Genomic DNA, 19993 nt, shown 5'->3' with positions numbered 1-19993 from the left:
GATGGAGATGGAAGCGCGGGGAGAAGAGGGGGGCCGGCGAGACAGGCATTCCAGAGCGGCGGACGCAGGGCTACCCGCCCGGGTGGGCTTCCCGAAGGACAGTCACTCACCCCGCCCCGGAAGCTGCAGCCAAGGGCTGCGTTTCCGGACGCTGCGGCTGGAGGTAGCAACCTCGCACCAGTGCGATTCCAGCTCCTCGACCTCGGGCTCGGGGACGGTGTACTCTGCGCCCCAGTCGAAGCGGCGCACGGCGCGACTGTACTTGTAGAAGGCGAACTGCAGCGGCGTGTCGCGCTTCTGAGGGTGCAGGAGCGTCTCGCACCGCAAGACCACTCCGCCGAGGGCCGCGCCGCGAGCCTCCACCCGGCCCATCACCCTCAGCACCGGCGCCTGGAACAGCTCTGCGGAGAGGAGGCCCAGTGGCTAAGGATGCACTTTAGGCCGGCGCAAGGGTCCCAGGGAACCAGGTCCCGCTGGTCCACGGTCCCACGACCCCTCTCCCGGTTTCCCACAAGGGCCCGTAGCCGACCAGGGAGGAGGCTGTGTGTACACGTGGAGGGAGGAAAGTCTTTTGAAATGTGGGGAACGAGTCCACGAGGGAGGGGAGAGCTTGAAAGGAGGCGGGACCAGGTATGACGCTTCGTGTCACCTCCCGACTGACACCCAGCTCGGTTTCTCCAGCCTAGAAGGGGGTCGCTGCGCCTGCTTCGCAAGACGCTCAGGAGCAGTTCCCTCGCCCCAGCCCCACAGTGATCCCATCTACTGCCGCTGTCTTTCTGGCTGGGGCTGCGGAGAGAGCTGCCCCCAATATGGGGGTCTCAACCCGGAGTAAGAAGCTGGATGTGTACCGGGGAGAAGGGACACCTGCCCCCACGCAGGCTACAGATTAAGGGCGACTTCACTGAGGAGGAGGAGAGGAGAACGTGTACTTGGACCCGCAGAGAAATCCACCATGTGCCAGCTACTGTAACCTCCGCCCCTCCTTTCCCTGCCTGGTTTCTGTCCCAGAATTTCCCAGGGCTCGTTTGCCTCCCTCCGCGGCCCCAAGTCTCCCCCACCTTGCACGGTCACGGCCACCTTGGCGGAGAACATGGGCGCGCTCTCCACCGGGATGCGCATGGTGCCGGAGCACTGGTAGCGCCCGCTATCGCTGGCGCGCGCCTGGGGCACCGTGTAGTTGGCGCTGGAGTGGAAGTAGCGCACGGGTTGGCCGTCGTGGTAGTAGTGAAGTTTGTAGACGACCTTGTCGTACCAACCGCGGCAGCGCATGACCAGCGGCTCGCCCTCGAACACCGCAGCATAGGGCACTTGCAGGATCAGCCAGTCTACGACAGTCAGCACAGACAGACTCCAAGAGAAAGTCCAGCCTGGGTCTCCCATACTTCTCCGCCTCCCTGCTCCGCCGTCCTCCCCCTTTCTCCTCACCAACTCCCTCCCCCCTTACTGGGCACCCCAGGAGCCTCAGAACAAGAAGCATCAGAAGGTGAGTGGAAAGGAAAGGGGAAGACCAGCCTTTTATTAGGTACTAAGAAGACAAAGATGCCTGAGACTTGGTTCCAGCCTCAAAGAGTCATGCCTGTCAGAATCCAGTTTAAACTCCTTAGGATGGTATCAGGGCCTTCCTGACCTGGCCCCCGCCTACCTTTTCAGCACCATCTCAGGATTCTCCCCTGCCCCATGTCTCCTTTTCTCTCTCCACCTTCCATTCCTAATGCAGACTAAGTCCATGCATACTGGACTGCTGGGAGAACTGGCCCTGCTCTGAGCCCAGAGGCTTTGTACCTGCCAAGAAGACCCCTTCACCTGCTGTAGTTGAGGCCTGCTTATCCTGCAGACCTGGGCTTAGATCCTGTCTCCTTGAGAAAACTTACCTGACCCCACCCCCAGACTTAGGCACCTCCCCCAGCACCCTTACGTACCTGATCACCATCATCATCATAGCCAACGCTTAACATAGCCCTAGTGTCTGCTAGATGCCACTTTAGATGTTTTCCATCGAGAAAGAATTCCGCAAGTGATAGCCACAATCTCTGTGCTACTCGCAGTTCTGCAAGCAGTGACTACCGTCTATCATATTCAATATCTTATCTGTACTCGCTATCAATTTCCAAACAAGAAACCACAGAGTATGGATGTGAAGTATAAGTGCTAATCTGAACACTGAGTGATGATCTTTAAATTCTGAATACAAAATATAGCCTACCAGGCTAAAATGACATAATATTCCCTACAAGGTAGCCAATCCTGTGCCCTAATGAACAAATTACTGTTATTTCTCTTATCCTGTTTGGAAATCCTTTATCCCCCAGGGAATTAGTTTCTTAATTGACTCTTATGTACGCATGTGTACGTGTCTATAATAAAATTTTGCTGAAGTGCTTTCTTCATCTGCTTTTTTCTTTGAAAACCTATCAATTCATTTTTAATCTTCACAACAACCAAAGAAATAGATGCTATCATTGGCCGTATTTTAGTGATGGGAGGCACAGAGAAGCATCGCACAGTTCAAGCAGGAGTAATTCCCCCAGCTGCACGCAGCCTGCCCAGGGACCCTCACTTTTCCTGCTTTGCTTTGCCCTTTCTCTCCCTACCCAACCCCCGTCCTCAGAAGTTCTCTGTTCAGTATACCAGGTCCTTGGAGCCTCTTCTCTTCTGAGCTACTAAATGAACAGAAATGTTTATTTAGTGTCCATTGTGGCAGGATGGTAAGGGGACCTTTGGGGCCACACAAGGCTTACTGCATCTCTCACATAGTGCCAAGCAGGTCCCTGCCTGCCCCCATAGACTCAATATAACCCCCTCCTTACTGCCCCAATGGGAGTGGCCCAGTGTCCTCCCCCACAGGAGGGCCATCACTACCAGAGGACATGTGTGCTACCCCTCCCCCATGCTCAAACACTCACCATTGGATACAGAGAGGTGGATGGGGTCACTGACAGGTGCTCCCCGTGTCTGGCATCGATACACCCCTGGTGTCTGCACCTCGATGCTCTTCTTGTGAGAGGGCAGGAGTAGGTGGCCCAAATACCAGAGAGTGCTGATGGGTCGGAGCTCCAGGAGCAGAGGGTGGTACCCATCACACCGCAAGGTTACCCTTTCCCCCTTGAAGATTGTGGTCCAGGGTGGGTGTAGAGACAATATGGGCTTCTCCAGAGTAGCTGGGAGGGTGGGGTATGGGAGGGGACAATGTGAAAAAGAGAATCAAGGTGAGGTGCCCAAAGATGAGGTCTGATGTTGGGAAATCTCAGAAAACGCTAGCTTCCAGGACCCATCCCTGTGAGAGGAGAGACCACATTGGGCTACAAACTAGCCTCCTGGTCAGGACCATTTCTAAGTGCCAGTGCCTACAGGCAAACTGAGTCACTGGGATTGAGGAGCCATGAGAAGAGTCACTACCCCAGAACAGCTAAGAAGTGGGGAGTACCCAAGCAGGTCACTTAGGATGGTTGGGGTGGAAGTTGTAGAAAATCTGGATGAGGGATGTGTAAGACTCACCAGCTTGCCCACTGCTTGGAACTGCAAAACAAGAAATAAAGAAGCAAGAAGAAGGAGAATGTTGGAGATGAGAGAAAAGAAAGGGACTCTCTTGACCATAGGAAGGATTCAACAAGTCTCAAGACCTGATTTTCTTCTGCCTTTATTTCTCTCAGCTCTCAGAAAGCCCCTTCCTCTTTTCCTCTCCGAAGATAGATAACGAATCGAGGATTGAATATTCCCGCAACACACACACACACACACACACACACACACACACACACACAGAGAAATACTCTGGCCCCCACTCTTCCCCACACCCAAAGTCCTTATGCCGCTGTTACCTCATTGAGGACTCACCCAGGAGCAGGAGGGCTGTCAGTTCCCACATGATGGATCTGCCAGCAGCAGGTGCAGACCAATGGGGATGCACTGGCATGGGATGGGGGAAGAGAGAGAGAGAAGATGGCCAGTGCTGACCACTGAGTAATCAGAGACACTGCTGCTTCTCCCACCCATTTCTAATTCCTGAAGACGGTGGACTGGAGAGAGCAGGAGACAGGCTGGATACGTGTCAACTCTCAGGTGTCCCAAGCACCAAACATTGTCCCACCTATACCCCCTGAAGCCACCTCACATCTCAGGCCAGCCCCAGCTCCTGTAGAGAAGGCCTGCTGAGCAGAGTCTGTGCCCTTTTCAGCCCACGAAAGCCACACAGAACCCCAGATTCTGGCACGTGACCCTGTCACCTTCAGGCTGCCAAAAACATCCCACTCCCATTCCACCTCCTCCCCATCCTCCAGCAGGCTCCATAAGCCTCCATTGAGAAAGACATCTTCATGTCCTTGAGATCCACCCAGGATGTTTATTCTGCTCACTTCCTGGTGACAGACATTGGTGTGAGGCCTAGTGAGGTTGACACTGGATTGCGTGCACCTAGGCTTCACATCCTCCCATGGGTGAATAGAAAAGCATGACTCACGAACCACCTTCTCTGTCACTGTCTTACAGTGTCACAGTCAAGAATAGAAATGTTTCCCCTTTCTCCCTTCCTGAAACCTTAAACCTTCAGAAGTTAGAAAACACTTCCTTCCTACCCATCCCAATGCTCTCACCCTATAGCATCTCCACTCACTTGTGCCTTCCTTCCTTTCATCTGTCCCCAACCATGCCCCAGTTCTAATAGTCCTTACCTGTGTTAGAGAAGTCACTGCATCAGCCCCTTAGAAGCTTCTCAGAACCGTCCTCCCAACTCTACTGCTTGTGCTTTCCAAGCCATGTGATCATACCCTGAGCAATGGGGAACCGGAATTCTCCTGTAAATACTTAATGAATTTTCCAACCTGATAGTATGTCTCCTTGGACCGTCTTCTGTCCTCACCCGTGGCTGTTTAATACTGGGGCATCTCCTTCCCTTGGAGCTCTGGCAAGAAGGACATCGATTATCAGGCCCTGTCAACTCTCTTAAAGACAGTCCCTTCCCCTCTTCCTTGCTGATGCCCAAAGCTTCCATCGGAGAATTCCCTCATAGTTTCTCTTAATGTGCTAGTCCTTGTTGAAATGCAGGTGGACCTTAGGGAAATGTGATTGGTCCTTTAAATTAAGCTGGTCACTTCGGATCCTGTTTTGAGAGCATGTGTTGATAAAAGAGAGATAGAGTCATATGGGTCTGAACAGTAGGGAGGTAATTGATAAGGTGCTCAGGAGTGGGGGAGGGAGAGAACTAGATACCAGGAACAGATTATAACCTGCTTGCTTTGGGAGGGCCAAGGCTAGGCAGTGCCCCCAGCTTCCCCACCTCCTGCCTGATGCCTCATCCGGGGCCTGTGTGGGCCTTCCCACATCATTCACAACCTGCCCCCAAGGTCTGACCTCTGCACCAGGTCACCACCTCTATGATATGAATGTAACGTACCCATCAGCTGTCCCTTAGTCTACACAAGCCGACACTGTTTTGGCTTCTTATCACTCAGAAGACAGATCTCAGCCTCTTCACCTGATTCCATAAGAAACTTTTTTTTTTTTTTAAAGTCATTGGAGGTGATTCATGTATTTAGGCAGTTGAGTTGGTTTTTTTTTTTTTAATATTTATTTGGCTGCTCCGGGTCTTAGTTGCAGCACGCAGGATTTTTTTTTTTTTTTTTTTTGAGTTGCAGTTTGCAGGATCTTTTTAGTTGCAGCATGTGGGATCTAGTTCCCTGACCAGGGATCAACCCGGGCCCTCAGCATTGGGAGCACAGAGTCTTAAGCACTGGACCACCAGGGAAGTCCCTCCATAAGAAACTTGATTGCACTCAAAATTCGTGAGGTGTCCGATCTTCCCTGCAAATCTCTAGAATCACCCATTGGGTTCATATCACACAGTGCTCAAATTTTGGCTTGAAGAATGTCCCACCCACACTTCTTTATTCTAGGCTTTCTTCTGAATTTTTCCCCAATTGGGTCTTTTTCTCCCTTCAGGACTTTTCCCTGCAGAATTTCTAATTCTTCATGCCTTTACTATGCAGAGAAATTTAACAGTTATCATTTGTTACCTGAGCAATTGTTTGAAGCCTATCATGACATAATTTCTGGACAAGGTATGCCGCCATCTGATAAGAATTCTGAGGAACAAGACGTTTTCAGTGATGATAATGGAATATCGCTGCTGTTGCTATCGGTGATGACACCAGCTTACTTTTGGTGAGTGCTGCAGCCGTGAGCATGTCACCTGCACCACGCCAAGTGCTTCACAGATGTTACTTTATTTAATCCCCATGAGAGCCCTTTAAGGAAGGATTATTATTATCTCCATTTTACATGTGTGGAAACTGTGGTGATAGAACTGGAATTTGAATAGAAATCTGTCTCACTCTAAAATCTGCTCTGTCTCTCATGCTCACGGCAGACTGTCATCACTAGTCTTTTCAAGTCTCCTCTCTTGTTTTATTATGATTTTTTACCTTCATAACCATTCTCTCCCCCACATGAGCACCCACTATATAATGTTTACAATCCTTTATACATGCACATACTTTCACTTGAGAACTATTTTGTATTATTAATTTACATAAATGGTATTGTGTTTTAGATATTATTTTCTCTTTTAGAACAAAAGCCAGGGTTTAGAGGAATTTGCCTCTTTTTTTTTTTTTCCTTCCTGGATGATTGAGCTGAGACATCTCACCTCATCTTCTCTGGCCCTTGAACTGGGATTTACATCATTGACTCCCCTGGTTCTCAGGCCTTTGGATTCAGACTAAATTATCCCCTCCTAGGTCTCCAGTTTGCAGACGGCAGATCATGGAACTTCTCAGCCTCCATAATCTCGTGAGCCAATTCCTCATACTCAACTTTCTCTCTCTCTCTCTCCCCCAGCCCCTGACAACCACCATTCTACTCTTTGCTTCTACAAGTTTGGCTATTTCAGATCCCACACATAAAAGAGATCATGCAATATTTGTCTTTCTGTGTCTGGCTTATTTCACTTGGCATAATGTCTTCCAAGTTCATCCATATTGTTGTGAATGGCAGGATTTTCTTTTTTTTAATGGCTGAATAATATTCCATTGTGTGTATAATATATATATATATAATACATACAATATATAGTGTATATAATATAGTATATATACACATATATCACATTTTCTTTATCCATTCATTTGTTGACATTTAGGTTGTGTTCACATCTTGGCTGTTGTAAATAATGCTGCAATGAACATGGGAATGCAGATGTCTCTTTGAGATACTGACTTCACATCCTTTAGATATATATCCAGAAGTGCGATTACTGTTCATTAGGCAGTCCTATTTTTAATTTTTTGAGTAATCTCCATACTGTTTTCCATAGTGGCTGCACCAATTTGCATTCCCACCAACAGTGCACAAGTGTTCCGTTTTCTCCACAGCCTTGCCAACACTTGCTATCTTTTGTATTTTTGATAACAGCCATTTTGACAGGCGTGGGGTGATATCCTATTGTGGTTTTAATTTGCATTTCCCTGATGATTAGTGACATAGAGCACCTTTTTATAATATATACCCATTGGCAATCTGTATGTCATTTTTTGAGAAATGTCTATTCAGATTCTTTGCCCATTTTTTAATCCAGTTATTGTTTTTTTTTTTTGCTATTAAGTTGTTTGAGTTTCTTATATATTTTGGATGTTAACCCCTTATCAGATACAGGGTTTGCAAATATTTTCTCCCATTTCACTCTGTTGATTATTTCCATTGCTGTGCAGAAGCTGTCGCTTCTTCTCATAGATGTACAAAGGAATAAAGAAACATGTAATATAACCAACTTAGACTTTTAAAAAGCATCCAATTAAAAGCATTAAAATGATTGACCTGAAGTTGAGGTCAAAATTATTTTATTATACCTAGAGAACTGACTTAAGAATAGAAAAGTAAATGGGTTCTTCTCTTCAGAAATGCATAAATATTGGGATCTCTGAGAGTAGTGTCAGGCTGGGCTTTAAGAATGATCTAGTTCAATAATTCTCACTTTGGTCTGTAGATACCTGGGGGTTCTAATGACCCTTTAAGGGGCCTGCAAAGTCAAAACTATGTTTATAATAATACTAAGAGGTTATTTGCCTTTTCCCTAGGTTGACACTTGCATTGATGGCATAAAGCAACAGGGGATAAAACTGCTAACTCCAAAGCACAATTTAAGGCAGTGGCACCAAACTGTATGTTTCACCGTTATGTTATGCACTCACAGTAAGAAATCAAAACAAAACCTTGATGAAATAATTTAAAAAATTAATTTTATTAAATTTTGAGCTCAAAATATACATATTTTTAATATTCTGTGTGATGAAATAGGAAGTATGCACTTCTGTACTGAAGTACAAAGGCTGTCTTCATTGAAAGCTGTTACACAATTGAGTTCTGAGCTGAACCAGAACAAGCTACTCTTTTTCTCGGAATACCATTTTTAATTGAAAGAATGACTAAAAAACTGTGGTCATTCAGACTTGGGTATTTCTCAGACATTTTCTCAAGAGTGAACAAAGTGAGTCTGTCACTTCAAGGAAAACATCTGACAGTAATTATTGCCAATGATGAAACTCAAGCTTTCAAATGAAAATTAGAATTTTGGGAACATTTGTATTCATGATCATGATCTTGACAGCTTCCCAGTAAGTAAAGACTTTTCTGAAGATATTGGTGGTGATATTACATTCGATTTTTAAAATATTGTATATAGTGAGATGGTATCAACGTCTGAAAGATCTGTATAACTTTGTGAACAAATATTTTCAACCGACCAATGCATGGGTGAAAGATCTGTTTAAAGTACAAGAAGGACCAATGAATTTTAATGTAACAGAGTAAGAAACACTTGTTGCTATGGTTTCAGATTCCATAATGCAACTTCTGTTTAAGAAACTACCCCTTGTCGAGTTTTCAGGAAGCACCAAAGAAGAATATCTACAATTATATGAAAAGGCTCTTAAAATGCAACTACAGGGCTTCCCTGGTGGCGCAGTGGTTGACAGTCCGCCTGCCGATGCAGGGGACACGGGTTCGTGCCCCAGTCCAGGAGGATCCCACATGCCGTGGAGCGGCTGGGCCCGTGGGTCATGGACCCTGAGCCTGCGTGTCCGGAGCCTGTGCTCCGCAACGGGAGAGGCCACAGCAGTGAGAGGCCCGCGTACCGCAAAAAAAAAAAAAAAAAATGCAACTACAAATCTATGAGGCGGGGTTTTCTTCATAAGCTTCCATTGAACTCTCCTTGGAAAGTGGAGATCATGTTAAATTTGTCTTCTTTTTTTCTTCTAGAACCTTGCACAGTACTTTGCACATAAATGTCAAACTAAATGAAGGTGCTTCTGTACTGACAAAAATTAGCTGTCTTGTCTGGCTGGGAAAATGTGTGAAACATCTACAGTCATGTCTTTAAGGTTAACAAAAAAATGTTCACCAAATCCAAAAATAGTAAGGGTATACTGGGGGCAATCTTTAGTAAGTTAGGGTTACTTGGGGGTCAGTAAAGGAAAGAACTACTTCATACTGTAGGTAATAAACTTGGCTTCTTATTACTGCTAAGAAAAGACAATGGCAGAAAACAAAAAGGAATTTGAAGATGAGTTAGAGAAATATATATATATATATTTAAGGAGGCCTAAATTCCTACTCTGAGAAGATTTTAAAAATTAATAATTTAGGGCTTCCCTGGTGGGGCAGTGGTTAAGAATCTGCCTGACAATGCAGGGAACACGGGTTCGAGCACTGGTCCGGGAAGATCTCACATGCCACAGAGCAACTAAGCCCGTGCGCCACAACTACGCTCTGAGCCTGCGCTCTAGAGCCCACATACCACAACTACTGCAGTCCACACGCCTAAAGCCCATGCTCCACAACAAGAGAAGCCCGTGCACTGCAATGGAGAGTAGCCTCCTGCTCGCCGCAACTTAAGAAGCCCACGCGCAGCAACGAAAACCCAATGCAGCCAAAAATAAATAAATAAAATACATTTTTAAAATTAAAAAAAATTAATAATTATATCTACCTGTGTGCTCCTCCCCGAAGGTTTCTCCCATTAGCCCCTCAGAGGTAACTACTATCCTGACCTTGGTGTTTCCATTTTTGTGCCTTTTTAAAAAGGTTTATCATATGTATGAGTGAATGGTTAAGCCATATAGTCCTTTGTATAAAGGGCATCACACCATATGGTATCTTCTGGGACTTGCTTTTTTCACTGAATGTTAATATTCCTGATATTCTTTTATGTTGCTGCATTGTAGCTATGGTTCATTTATTCTACTGTTGTATAGTATTCTGTTCTGTGAAGCTAGCACAACTTATCCATTTTTTCATTGGACGACTGAATTGACTCCAAAGTTTTGATTTTACAAATAGTGCTATTACGAACATTATTGTACTTGTCTTCTGGTGTACATGTACTCGGCATATATATCCAGGCATGGAATTCTGGGTTATAGGGTATGCAAGTATTCGCCTTTACAAGACAACAGATGTGCTTTGTATCTAATGTTTATTTCAGAGATAACATCCAGTGTAGCTGCATTAGGACCTCTGTGGGTTACAGAATCCTAAACTGCACAGGCCATAAACCCAATCTAATATAACAATTCCTCTTTCCCACCCCCTCTCCAGCTTCCCCAGGACAGGTAGAGACAGATGAAAGCTCTCTCTCTCTGCCTCTCTGTCTCTCCCTCTTCATTCTTTCAGTTATGTTCTTGCCTTCCTCATCCCTGATGGTAACAGATTCTCTCCCTGAGGCTTCCAAGCTCCTGACCTAATCTGGGCCCCCTGGGGAGAATCTGGAGATTTTGCTGATGCCAGACATACCACTCATCCTTTAAGGTTCAGTTTAATTCCCATCTTCTTCAGGATGCCTTCCCTTATTATGCTGACCCAATTCAATTCAATGAAACAACATTTACAGAGAGTTTAAATATGCCTCATTAAACTAGACACCAATGAGTCAATGTAGATCAGAGAGCTCAAGGAGCTCTCAAAGTGTTCACCCTCTAGTGAACAGAAATAAGATAGTAAAAAATTAAAATGCAGTGTGACGATAGAGGTCCACACAGACACATGGATGACGAGTACAGAAGTGAGACACTTAGCCAGCTGCACCCACTTCTTCCTTTCTTGATCTCGGTGAGCTTTTATTGTCTGGACATGACTTCCTTATTTAGCATGAGCTTGCAGGATGCATTCATGAACATGGTACAATTAGCTGAAATCAATTCGATGTAGAATGGTTATAACATAGTATCTTTGGAGATCCAACATAGTCCATTGGCAGTTAAGCTTCCACTTTGGTCATCCACCAAATGACATATCTCTGGTCATCATTTCTTGCAACTTCCATTCATACAGTTGTTAATCGATCCTCTCACGCTGCAGTGATATTTGTGGACTTTTACCAATTTCCGGTTTCTTTCTCGTCTTTCCACTTGAAGGTGTTAGGAGCCACCATAAAACTGGCATTTTAGAGGGAGCTAGGAACCACCATAAAACTCAAATTTTAACATCCAGCATGATTCTATTCCTTTATTTCTTTGTGGCATGTCTGGACCGATCACAGGTACATATTTTGTAAATCACTGTGGGTCCAAACTACACACAGAATAAATGGCACAAAGAAAAAGTACACTGGATAACCTCATACCACGTGATTTAGGAGAAACGTGGTAGAAAGCTCTTTGGCTGAGGTCATGAAATGGTGTGCTAACTCACTGACCAAAGGTTCCTGTAGAATCTGGCAGGCTAGCTCTCATTGGCTGAGAATAGGCAATAGCAGTCCAAGCATAGAAAATAAAGTATTACTATGGTACCAAAATAGATTTATGTATATCTTTAAAGAAAAATATTTCAGAGATGGATTAAAACAAATAATTGCTGCTCTGGCATTGTTCTACTCGATCACATGTTTCTGAGTCCACTAGGATCCTATGGGAAATTTTTATATACCCTGCTTTAATTGTTTAATGGGTAGGAGTATTACTGCCCCTCCATCCCAAATTGTAAACTTTCTATAGACGGAGACACTGTCTTATGGGTATACTTAACATAGCATCAACTTGGGTATGTAGCAGAGGCCAACAAAATACCAGCACGTAATTAATATTTGCTGAATAAGGCTAGGACGAGAGAATAAGTAGAAGAAGCAAAGGTCCATCCCAGAGTCCAACACCTCCGTTAGGCTGGGGTTTCCCAACCTCAGCACTATTGACATTTTGGACCAGATAATCCTTTGTTGTGGAAGGCTGTTCTGTGTATTATAGGATGTTTAGCAGCATCCCCAGCTTCTACTCACTAGACACCAGTAGCACACCCTCCCCGCAATGTAACGATCAAAAATTTCTCCAGACATTTGCCAAATGTCCCCTAGGATGGGGAGGGATTGCCCTTGTTTGAGATTGCTGCATTAAATCTATCATCTCATTGCTTCTCTTTCAATCATCAGATTCTGGTCTGGGCAACAGAAGGCAACTCCTGGTCTAGATAGAACAGGAATATGGTGTCATGTTCAGGGAGAATATACAATTATAGCTAAACTCTAATTACCACTTTGTACACGTTTATTTATACTCACCTATCCCTGTTAGTCTAGCAAAACACTGGGCAACTTGTAAAACTACTTATGCTTAAGTATGGAACAGAAAGAGGACAACTAGAAAGAGTTGGATTTATTGGGGGTAGTTGAGCAACACGGCAGGTGAATTATTGACTAATATTTGGCAGGACCCTTTGTGGCCTGAAGCTTCAGGTGGCCAGACAAGTCCCTCAGCTCCATGACCAGGTGACCAAGGATGACCCTCATATCCTGCATTTGTTTGAGGAGAACACGCATCTGGTGATGCAGATGGGGATCTGGGAAGTGCAGAGGAGAAGAGGAGCCCAGATTCTTAGAAGAAGGGGTGGGCAGGGGAGGCAGAGGCCCAGGGGGCTCCGTAGAAGTAGTTTCTGGAGCAGCTGATTTCTGAGGAACTGGATTCAAGGTGGGGGGTGCAGCAGAGCTGGAGGGACCTGGATTATGGGATAGGAGACACAGACAAGAGTGAAGTCTGACTCTGGCCCTACCCTCATATTCCTGGTCAGTCTTTCTTATTCTCTGAAAATAGCTGTGGGGCCCAATGGCAACAAAATCTTGAGGACTCTCGTCCAAATTTGAATGTGAAGCATAGTTACTTCTGCTTGAAAATCTTGCACAATGAAGCCTCATCATTAGAGGACTATGGATATTAGCCAGTTCTTCCCCTTTCAGTCTAATTCCTTACAACATGCATGTGGTAACTGGCCCTAGGTCAACCTCTTATTGTATATGCCATTAGTGTAATTCCTTACCCTTGTGCCAGCCTTCAGTGTTTTGAGGACACCTCTGCTGGCTCCTCGAGTCACCTCCTCTTCAGAATGAGCATCTCCCATTCCCCCCATTATTTTCCTTCTGACATGACTCAAGCGCCCTCACTACCCTGGACACCTCCTCTGGGTATATTTCAGGTCAAATGCAGCCTTCTTAATGGGGACTCCCAGAATTGAATAGGAACTCCAGACTACTTCGTCCTCACAGTAGATACTATATTCCTACAAATGCCCAGAGGTCATGTAGGGAGTGTAAAGTCTACGGGGAAGCAGCTGTGGAGTTGGCTCAGGTCTTCGTTTGATGAGGTATATACCACAGTCTGAGGGAGAAGTTTCCTATTTGTGCTTTCTTCCATCACTAGGGACTCTGGCTTATGGTTCCTGCCTCCCATGTGTCCTTTCTTAACCTGCTTACGCTGAACCTTAGCTCAAAAACCCAATAGTCCTATTGCCCCCCTACCCCTGCCTTTTCACACACACCAGACATATACACACTAACTCACCCTGCACTCTGATCTCCAGCTTGGGGCTCTGTTTCCAAACTTGGTTGTCCTCAGTGGTTGCTTCACACCAGTAGGACCCAGAGTGTGCCTCTGAAGCAGCGGGGATCTGGAATTCTGAGGAAGGGCCCCTGCTACGCACTGTCCTGCTGTCCTTGTAGAAGGAGAAGAGGAGGTGGGCAGCTGACCTCTGCAGGGGCAGCTTTGTCTGACAGCTCAGGGTTACCGGGCTTCCCTCTTGGGGTTCAGCTGAAGGTGTGGCTCTGAGAACTGGGGCTCGAAACAGTTCTGGGGGAGAGATAGGTGAGGAAGAAGAGCTCAGCCATCCTACATTCAGGTGGACCCATGACAGGCAAAGACTCCCAGTCACACTTTCCTTCCCCTATTTCTATCAGGAAGGAGTTCTCTTAGAAAAGTTCCATTTGAAACTTTCAAGTCCTATCTCTCTTCAATAGACAGGACTAGAAAAGATCTAGAGATGGGCAAATCTGACCATAATCCAGATGCCTAGTCAGTGAACATTGGGAAGCATAGAACTGTAGGACAAAGCAGCAGGAAACATGCTGAACTTGGAGTTGGGCTAAATGACTTGAAAAGGCAATGCTAAGATGCTGTCCCTTTTGAAGCCCAACTTGGACATTTGTCAGCAACCTACTCCTTAACCCTTCAGTGACCTTACCATCTCCAGTGAAAGACATTTCTGGTCCCTCTGTCTCTCCCCACCTGCCTCTGCCACAATGACACTGCCTCTAGCTCTTACCTTGAACTGTGATAGCCACAGGAGATGCCGTTTCTGGGCTCCCAGGACCAGGGCTCCTGAAGATAGCACTGCAGTGGTAGTGCCCACTGTCTGCCTTTTGCGCCACGGCAATGGAGAATTCCTTGTTAGGTCCAGGGGGACCCAGGGCTGAGCCATCTTGGTAAAAGGTGACCTGGGTCAGTGGCCAGTCTTGCCAGGCCTGGCAGCGCAGAACCAGAGGGTCTCCCTCAAATATAGGCCAGGCTGGACTTTGGAGGATCAGCCAGTCTGCGGTCCAAAGCAAGAGCTGAGTGTGACCCACTGCCTTCCTTGGGAGCTCCCTCAGTGCTGCCCACAACAGACCACTCTAATCTTTCTCTGAGGGGCCAGGTAACTTTCACCACTGGTTGGGAGTATGGAACAACTTCTCTAGGGCCTAGCACAGAGGGCACCCTGGCTTCTTGGGCTGAAGATGGGGTAGATGATATCTCATCCCCTGGCCAATTTCAGGGGGCACCTTCCTGAGTGGGCTGTGGGGCTGAAAGGAGAACTTTGGGAAATGGGAGAAAGACCTGGCCTGCACTGGCCAGTCCTTCCTGGGACCTCACCATAGGACACAATCAGATGGAAGGGTTCACTGAAAGTGTAGCCCTTGGCCTGGAAGTCGACTTCCCTTGGGTCCGTCAAGTCATCCTCAGTGTGGCAGCTGCCCTCCTGGGTGCTGACAGGTCCTTCGCACTGGAGCGCCTCAAAACTGGCAGCTGAGGAGGGCATGGTCCGAGAAGAACCAGAAAATGATGCTGTGACTGGAGAAAGAGGACAGGAAATTGCTTTCCACAAGAGTTCCTCCCTCTCCTCAGGGAATTATAATTTTTAGAGTGGAATAAGAAGACATCAAAACATTTTTTCCAAGAGACCCATATGGATCTCTCGGAGGGATACAGCTGACTTGATTCGCTGGCTTCCAGGTGCTGTCAGTGAACGGACTGTGGTTTGAAGAAGGGGTGCGGGGAAGAGAATGGTGAACTCACCAGCATGACATCCAGCTGCAGTGCAGGAAGCCAGAGGCCAAAGACAACAAGGACCCCAGAGCAGGCAGACACAGGACAGGAGGGAAAGGGAGATGATCAGATTCTAACATTTGTTGGGTGTTTACCACATACCAGACACTGCCAGCCATGTTCACACCTTATCACACAAATCTTGCAAGATTTCGAGGTATGTGACTTCACTCCCATTTTATAAATCTTAAATGAAACAGGTTTAGAAAAGTCAATTCGTTTACCCCAAATTTAAAAAGTGAGTAGGGAGCAGAGCAGGAAACTCAGGTATGTCTGAGTCCAAAATCAGCGGTCTTTTTACTTCATTTTTCAGACATGATCTGCTTTAGTCTTCAGACCGTCCTTGGGGACTTTCTTCCAAATTTTCATTTCCCCAAGTTCGCTTGGTTCTTCATCCTTGAATATGTTACCTACAAACTAGCTTTTAGTATCTTCTTCCTTGCTCCCCCTTTCAGGTCTTCCTTTTTCAGCCATCTCTAACTTAATGTCCTCTGTCCCTTGAATTTTCCCTGGCAATGGTAGAGTCCATCCTGTGTCTTTCTCTCTACACCTGAACCTCTACTGTCTACTGGTAACTATGGGACAATTCTTTCTTTGCTTGGGGTTGAATGGAGTTACAGATTTCTTACCACATGTCTCCTCAACCTATCTCTTAGTTCCATGGTTGACCAAGGCAAGGTAAATTTCTCCCATCTCCACAACTGCTTCTTGTCCCTCATAATGCCTCTCCTCCTCTTCTGGCTCCACGGTCATTAACATGTACTCAGTTCTTCACTCTGTCCTTTCCTATCCTACTTGCTTTTGTTCCCTTCCACTTCCAAAAGCCCAGGACTCTTCTTTGACTTTGTAACCTCCCTTAGCAAGGCCCCTCTCTACTTCCTAATTCTCATTAAATCAGTACCAAGTGCTTTCTTTAGATCCTCTCTCAGCTCCCTTCACCACTCCGCTACCCATTTTCAGTTCCTCCACTGTCACTCAACTAGACTCAGCCTCCTGTCTTTTTCTAAAATAAAATACTGTTGGGCTATCAGGCACTTTCACCCAATAAACTATGTGGTAGTTGTTATTATTCTCATTTTATGGATAGGAAAACTAAATTCAGAAATATGAAAAGTGACTTTTTCAAAGTGGCATAGAGCTGGTAAATAAAAGAAGAGGGACTTGAAAACAGAGCATCTGATTCCATGTCTAGAGTTCTCACAACAATACCACTGCTGTATCTTAATATAGTCACCCAGTCCTGTCTCTATGAGTTCAATAAAACAACTATTGTGCAGGGATAAAGCAGGTGCTGAGAATTCAAAGATAAATAAGAGAAAGTTAAAAAACAAACAAAAAGGCATTGTCCCTGCCTACAAATAACTCTCAGTTCAGTGGATGCACAGGTATGTGAAGAGATTGTTTCAGCACAAGGAAGAAAGTAACATAAAAGAGTTATCACAGGCAGCCGTCAAAGCAGAGAGGAGGGCTCAAGGAAGATTTCCTGGTAAAGATGCCACCTAAGCTGAGTCTTCAGGGATGCCAAGAGTTTGTAAGTGAGAGAGGACTAGGGAGCAATGGGGAGAGCTCATTTCAGGCAGAGGTAGCAGTATGAACAAAACTTTGGACATAGGTAAGAGTCTGGTGTGTGAATATAAGCAAGTTGGGATTTATTAGAGAATAAATTGCAAGGCTCAAAGGGTGAGAGAAGAAGCTGAAAAGTTTTAAAAGATGCCAAGTTATGGTGGACCCTTAATGCCATGATAAGTATCTTAGGCTAGCAGACTTGAATTTTAGAAATCACTCTGGCTGCAGAGTGCAGAATGTATTTCAAGGACACAAGGCTGAGATATGAAGATTAGTTAGGAAGTTGTTGGTCTAGCCCAAGACAGAAATGATGAGGGCTTGTCCTAGGATACCATTAGTTATGTTTCAGGGAAGAGACGGGCTCTAAGACCAACTTAGAAGGTAGACATTGCCACACTTGATAATTGATCATGTGTAGAGGATGAAGGAGAAGGAGGAATCTAGGTTGTCTCCCAAGTTTTTGACCAGGATATCAGGGTGGATACCATTAACTGAGATCAGAAATAGTGAAAGATGAAATTAGGAGAATTCCCTTGTGGCCTAGTGGTTAGGATTCTGGGCTTTCACTGCCATGGCCCGGAGTTCAATCCCTGGTCAGGGAACTGAGATTCCACAAACCCGCAAGCAGTGTGGCACAGCCAAAAAAAAAAAAAGATGAAATTAGGAGAGGGAGGGACCAAGAGGACAGAGCTCTGGTCATATTGTGCTGAGATACCTTGAAACATACAGGTAGTTATGTCTTGTGCAAAGCTTGATATTTGAATGTGAAACTCAAAAGCATGATTAAGGTTGGAGATATGACTTAGACCTCTTAATTATAGAGCTGTAATGGTAAAAATTATACAGATAAATAGCTCACTAAGGAGACTGTAAATTAAAAAGTAGGGAGCAAGGATGCAACTGTAGAAAACACCAGTCTTTAAGAGAAAGAGGGACTTCCCTGGTGGCTCAGCAGTTAATAATCCGCCTGGCAATTCAGGGGATATGGGTTCAAGCCCTGGTCCAGGAAGATCCCACATGCCGCGGAGCAATGAAGCCTGTGCACCACAACTACTGAGCCTGCATGCCACAACTACTGAAGCCCGTGCACCTAGAGCCCACACTTCACAACAAGAGAAACCACCGCAATGAGAAGCCCGTGCGCCAGAATGAGGAGTAGCCCTCGCTCACCACTAGAGAAAGCCCATGCACAACAACGAAGACCCAATGCAGCCAAAAAAATAATAAATTAAATTAATTAATTAAAATAAATAAATAAAATAAAATTTTTTTAAAAAAAAGAGAAAGAGAAGCCACCAAAGGGACCAAGCGAGATACATGGAGTACAGGGAGAAGCCAGGGGAGTAGAGATTGCCGAGGAAGAATAACTGATCAACAGTGCCCAATACAGAGAAGTCCAGCAGGATAAGATTTTAAAAAAAAAAAGTGCAGTGTCAGTATAAAGGTCATAGCACTCTGACCAGTGGAAGTTTCCAGTGGAAGCCAGACTGCAAGCATTGAGGAGTGAGTGAAAAGTAGGGAAGTGGAGAAAGCAAGTTCAGACTATTCTTTCAAGAAATTTATCTGAGAAAAGGAAGAAAAGAACTGAGATGGTAGCTAAAGAAGACATCATAGTCAAGGGGACTTTTAGGATGGAAAAAGTTTGAAGATTTTTGTATTCAGAAAGAGCCATTCAGTCCTGCACACCAAACTTTCTTATACTATCCTTCTTATCCCACCTGAACACGGCTTCTTTGGAGGGCTGAAGTTAGTCCATGCTTCTTTCCTTTGGGTCTTTTCCCCAAAGTCAGGAATATCTCCATTTCCACACATTCCAAGATTTTACTTACCCAGTAGCATCTGGGCTGCCCAGAGCATAGCAGGAGAAAAGTAGAAGGCCCCAGCCATGAGGACACAGCCCAGCTTCATGGTGACTGTGTTTAGGTCCCCTGAAGCTTCTAACACACTGATTTTCTTCCACACGATACCTCTCAAATTAGAAAAGAGGAAGTAAATCTAACTGTCTGATCTCCTTTCATATGGGACCTATTTTAAACTTTTATTTATTTGTTTGTTTATTTATTTTTGGCTGTGTCAGGTCTTAGTTGTGGTGCGCGGGCTTCTCTCTAGTTGTAGCGCACAGTCTCCAGAGTGCGTGGGCTCGGTAGTTGCGACGCATGGGCTTAGTTGCCCCGAGGCATGGGGGATCTTAGTTCCCCCACCAGGGAACATACCCTGCATCCCCTGCATTAGAAGGTGGATTCTTAACCACTGGACCACCAGGGAAGTCCCTGGGGCCTATTCTCAACTTTGCAATCAGCTTTCATCCTTCAGATTAACCAGGTGGGTTCCAGCATCAATAGCACCCTTAGGGTTGTGGATGAAATGATAGCCCTCTCAATTGTTCAAAAATTCCCCCATAGAGTTCAGAGACCTTCCAAAGCACACAATTGTCTGATATCCCACCAGCCTTCACAAACTCTGGAAAAGGTCAGTACAACAATTATCCATTTCACTGATGAAATAACTGGGGACAGGAGGCAGGAAATTGCTTGAAGGCTACCCAGAAAGTCACAGGGAGAGCAATGGTGAGAATTCAAGTGTCCTGCCCTGTCCTGCTCCAAGTCTTACATGTTTCTAGTAACCAGACTAGAGCAGGACAGAACGGGGAGGAAGATTGGTAATGGCACCAAATTAGATATCAGATTAGTCCCCTGGTATAATCCTACCATCCAAAGCCCACACAAATTTGTACATAAATTTTTCTAGACTCATACCTCAACTCTCTGTTTCTACGGTATGACTAAGGCTATTCAGTCTCAGTGGAAATCTGAGTACAAGGC

At 45.5% G+C, this 19993-nt stretch overlaps 2 protein-coding genes across 7 annotated transcripts in view; both read right to left on the bottom strand.

Annotated features, from left to right (window-relative positions):
* The window catches only part of FCRLB (Fc receptor like B), a 4313-nt gene extending 448 nt beyond the window's left edge, over positions 1–3865 (bottom strand). Inside the window, exons 1-5 of one of the 4 annotated variants that reach the window (XM_024751638.1) lie at positions 3835–3865; positions 3496–3516; positions 2904–3158; positions 1059–1325; positions 111–256 (exon numbers count right to left, since the gene is read on the bottom strand). In XM_024751638.1, the coding sequence (XP_024607406.1) occupies positions 111–256; positions 1059–1325; positions 2904–3158; positions 3496–3516; positions 3835–3865 (720 nt within the window). Of the gene's footprint in view, positions 1–110; positions 298–1058; positions 1326–2903; positions 3159–3495; positions 3517–3834 lie in introns of all 4 variants that reach the window. The other 3 variants (XM_024751640.1, XM_024751639.1, XM_024751642.1) reach the window with 3 other exon arrangements.
* A 6469-nt stretch (positions 3866–10334) lies between these two features.
* On the bottom strand, positions 10335–19127 carry FCRLA (Fc receptor like A). 3 transcript variants are annotated; one of them, XM_024751616.1, is made up of 6 exons: positions 19001–19127; positions 15576–15590; positions 15153–15350; positions 14566–14832; positions 13809–14093; positions 10335–12969 (listed from the first exon to the last, which is right to left on the bottom strand). In XM_024751616.1, exons 1-6 carry the CDS (start codon positions 19077–19079, stop codon positions 12671–12673), a joined length of 1143 nt encoding a protein of 380 aa, XP_024607384.1. In that variant the 5' UTR covers positions 19080–19127; the 3' UTR covers positions 10335–12670. The 3 variants fall into 3 exon arrangements, with proteins under 3 accessions (XP_024607384.1, XP_024607383.1, XP_024607382.1); XM_024751615.1 differs by having other exon boundaries at positions 15153–15305; positions 19001–19119; XM_024751614.1 differs by lacking the exon at positions 15576–15590 and having other exon boundaries at positions 19001–19120.
* Positions 19128–19993: the final 866 nt, after the last annotated feature.

This window comes from Neophocaena asiaeorientalis, unplaced genomic scaffold (genome assembly GCF_003031525.2).
Source record: "Neophocaena asiaeorientalis asiaeorientalis breed wild unplaced genomic scaffold, Neophocaena_asiaeorientalis_V1.1 scaffold156, whole genome shotgun sequence".
Taxonomy (NCBI): domain Eukaryota; kingdom Metazoa; phylum Chordata; class Mammalia; order Artiodactyla; family Phocoenidae; genus Neophocaena; species Neophocaena asiaeorientalis.
Note: the sequence above shows the minus strand (reverse complement) of the source record. Positions and strands in the feature narration are given on the sequence as shown.

Coding starts and splice junctions, on each gene's coding strand:
- FCRLA (XM_024751616.1), bottom strand. CDS start 19,079: ATGAAGCTGGGCTGTGTCCTCATGGCTGGGGCCTTCTACTTTTCTCCT. Junction 14,833..15,152: donor CCATCTGATTGTGTCCTATG/GTGAGGTCCCAG, acceptor TTTGGACCGCAG/ACTGGCTGATCCTCCAAAGT. Junction 12,970..13,808: donor GCTGGAGATCAGAGTGCAGG/GTGAGTTAGTGT, acceptor CCCATAATCCAG/GTCCCTCCAGCTCTGCTGCA.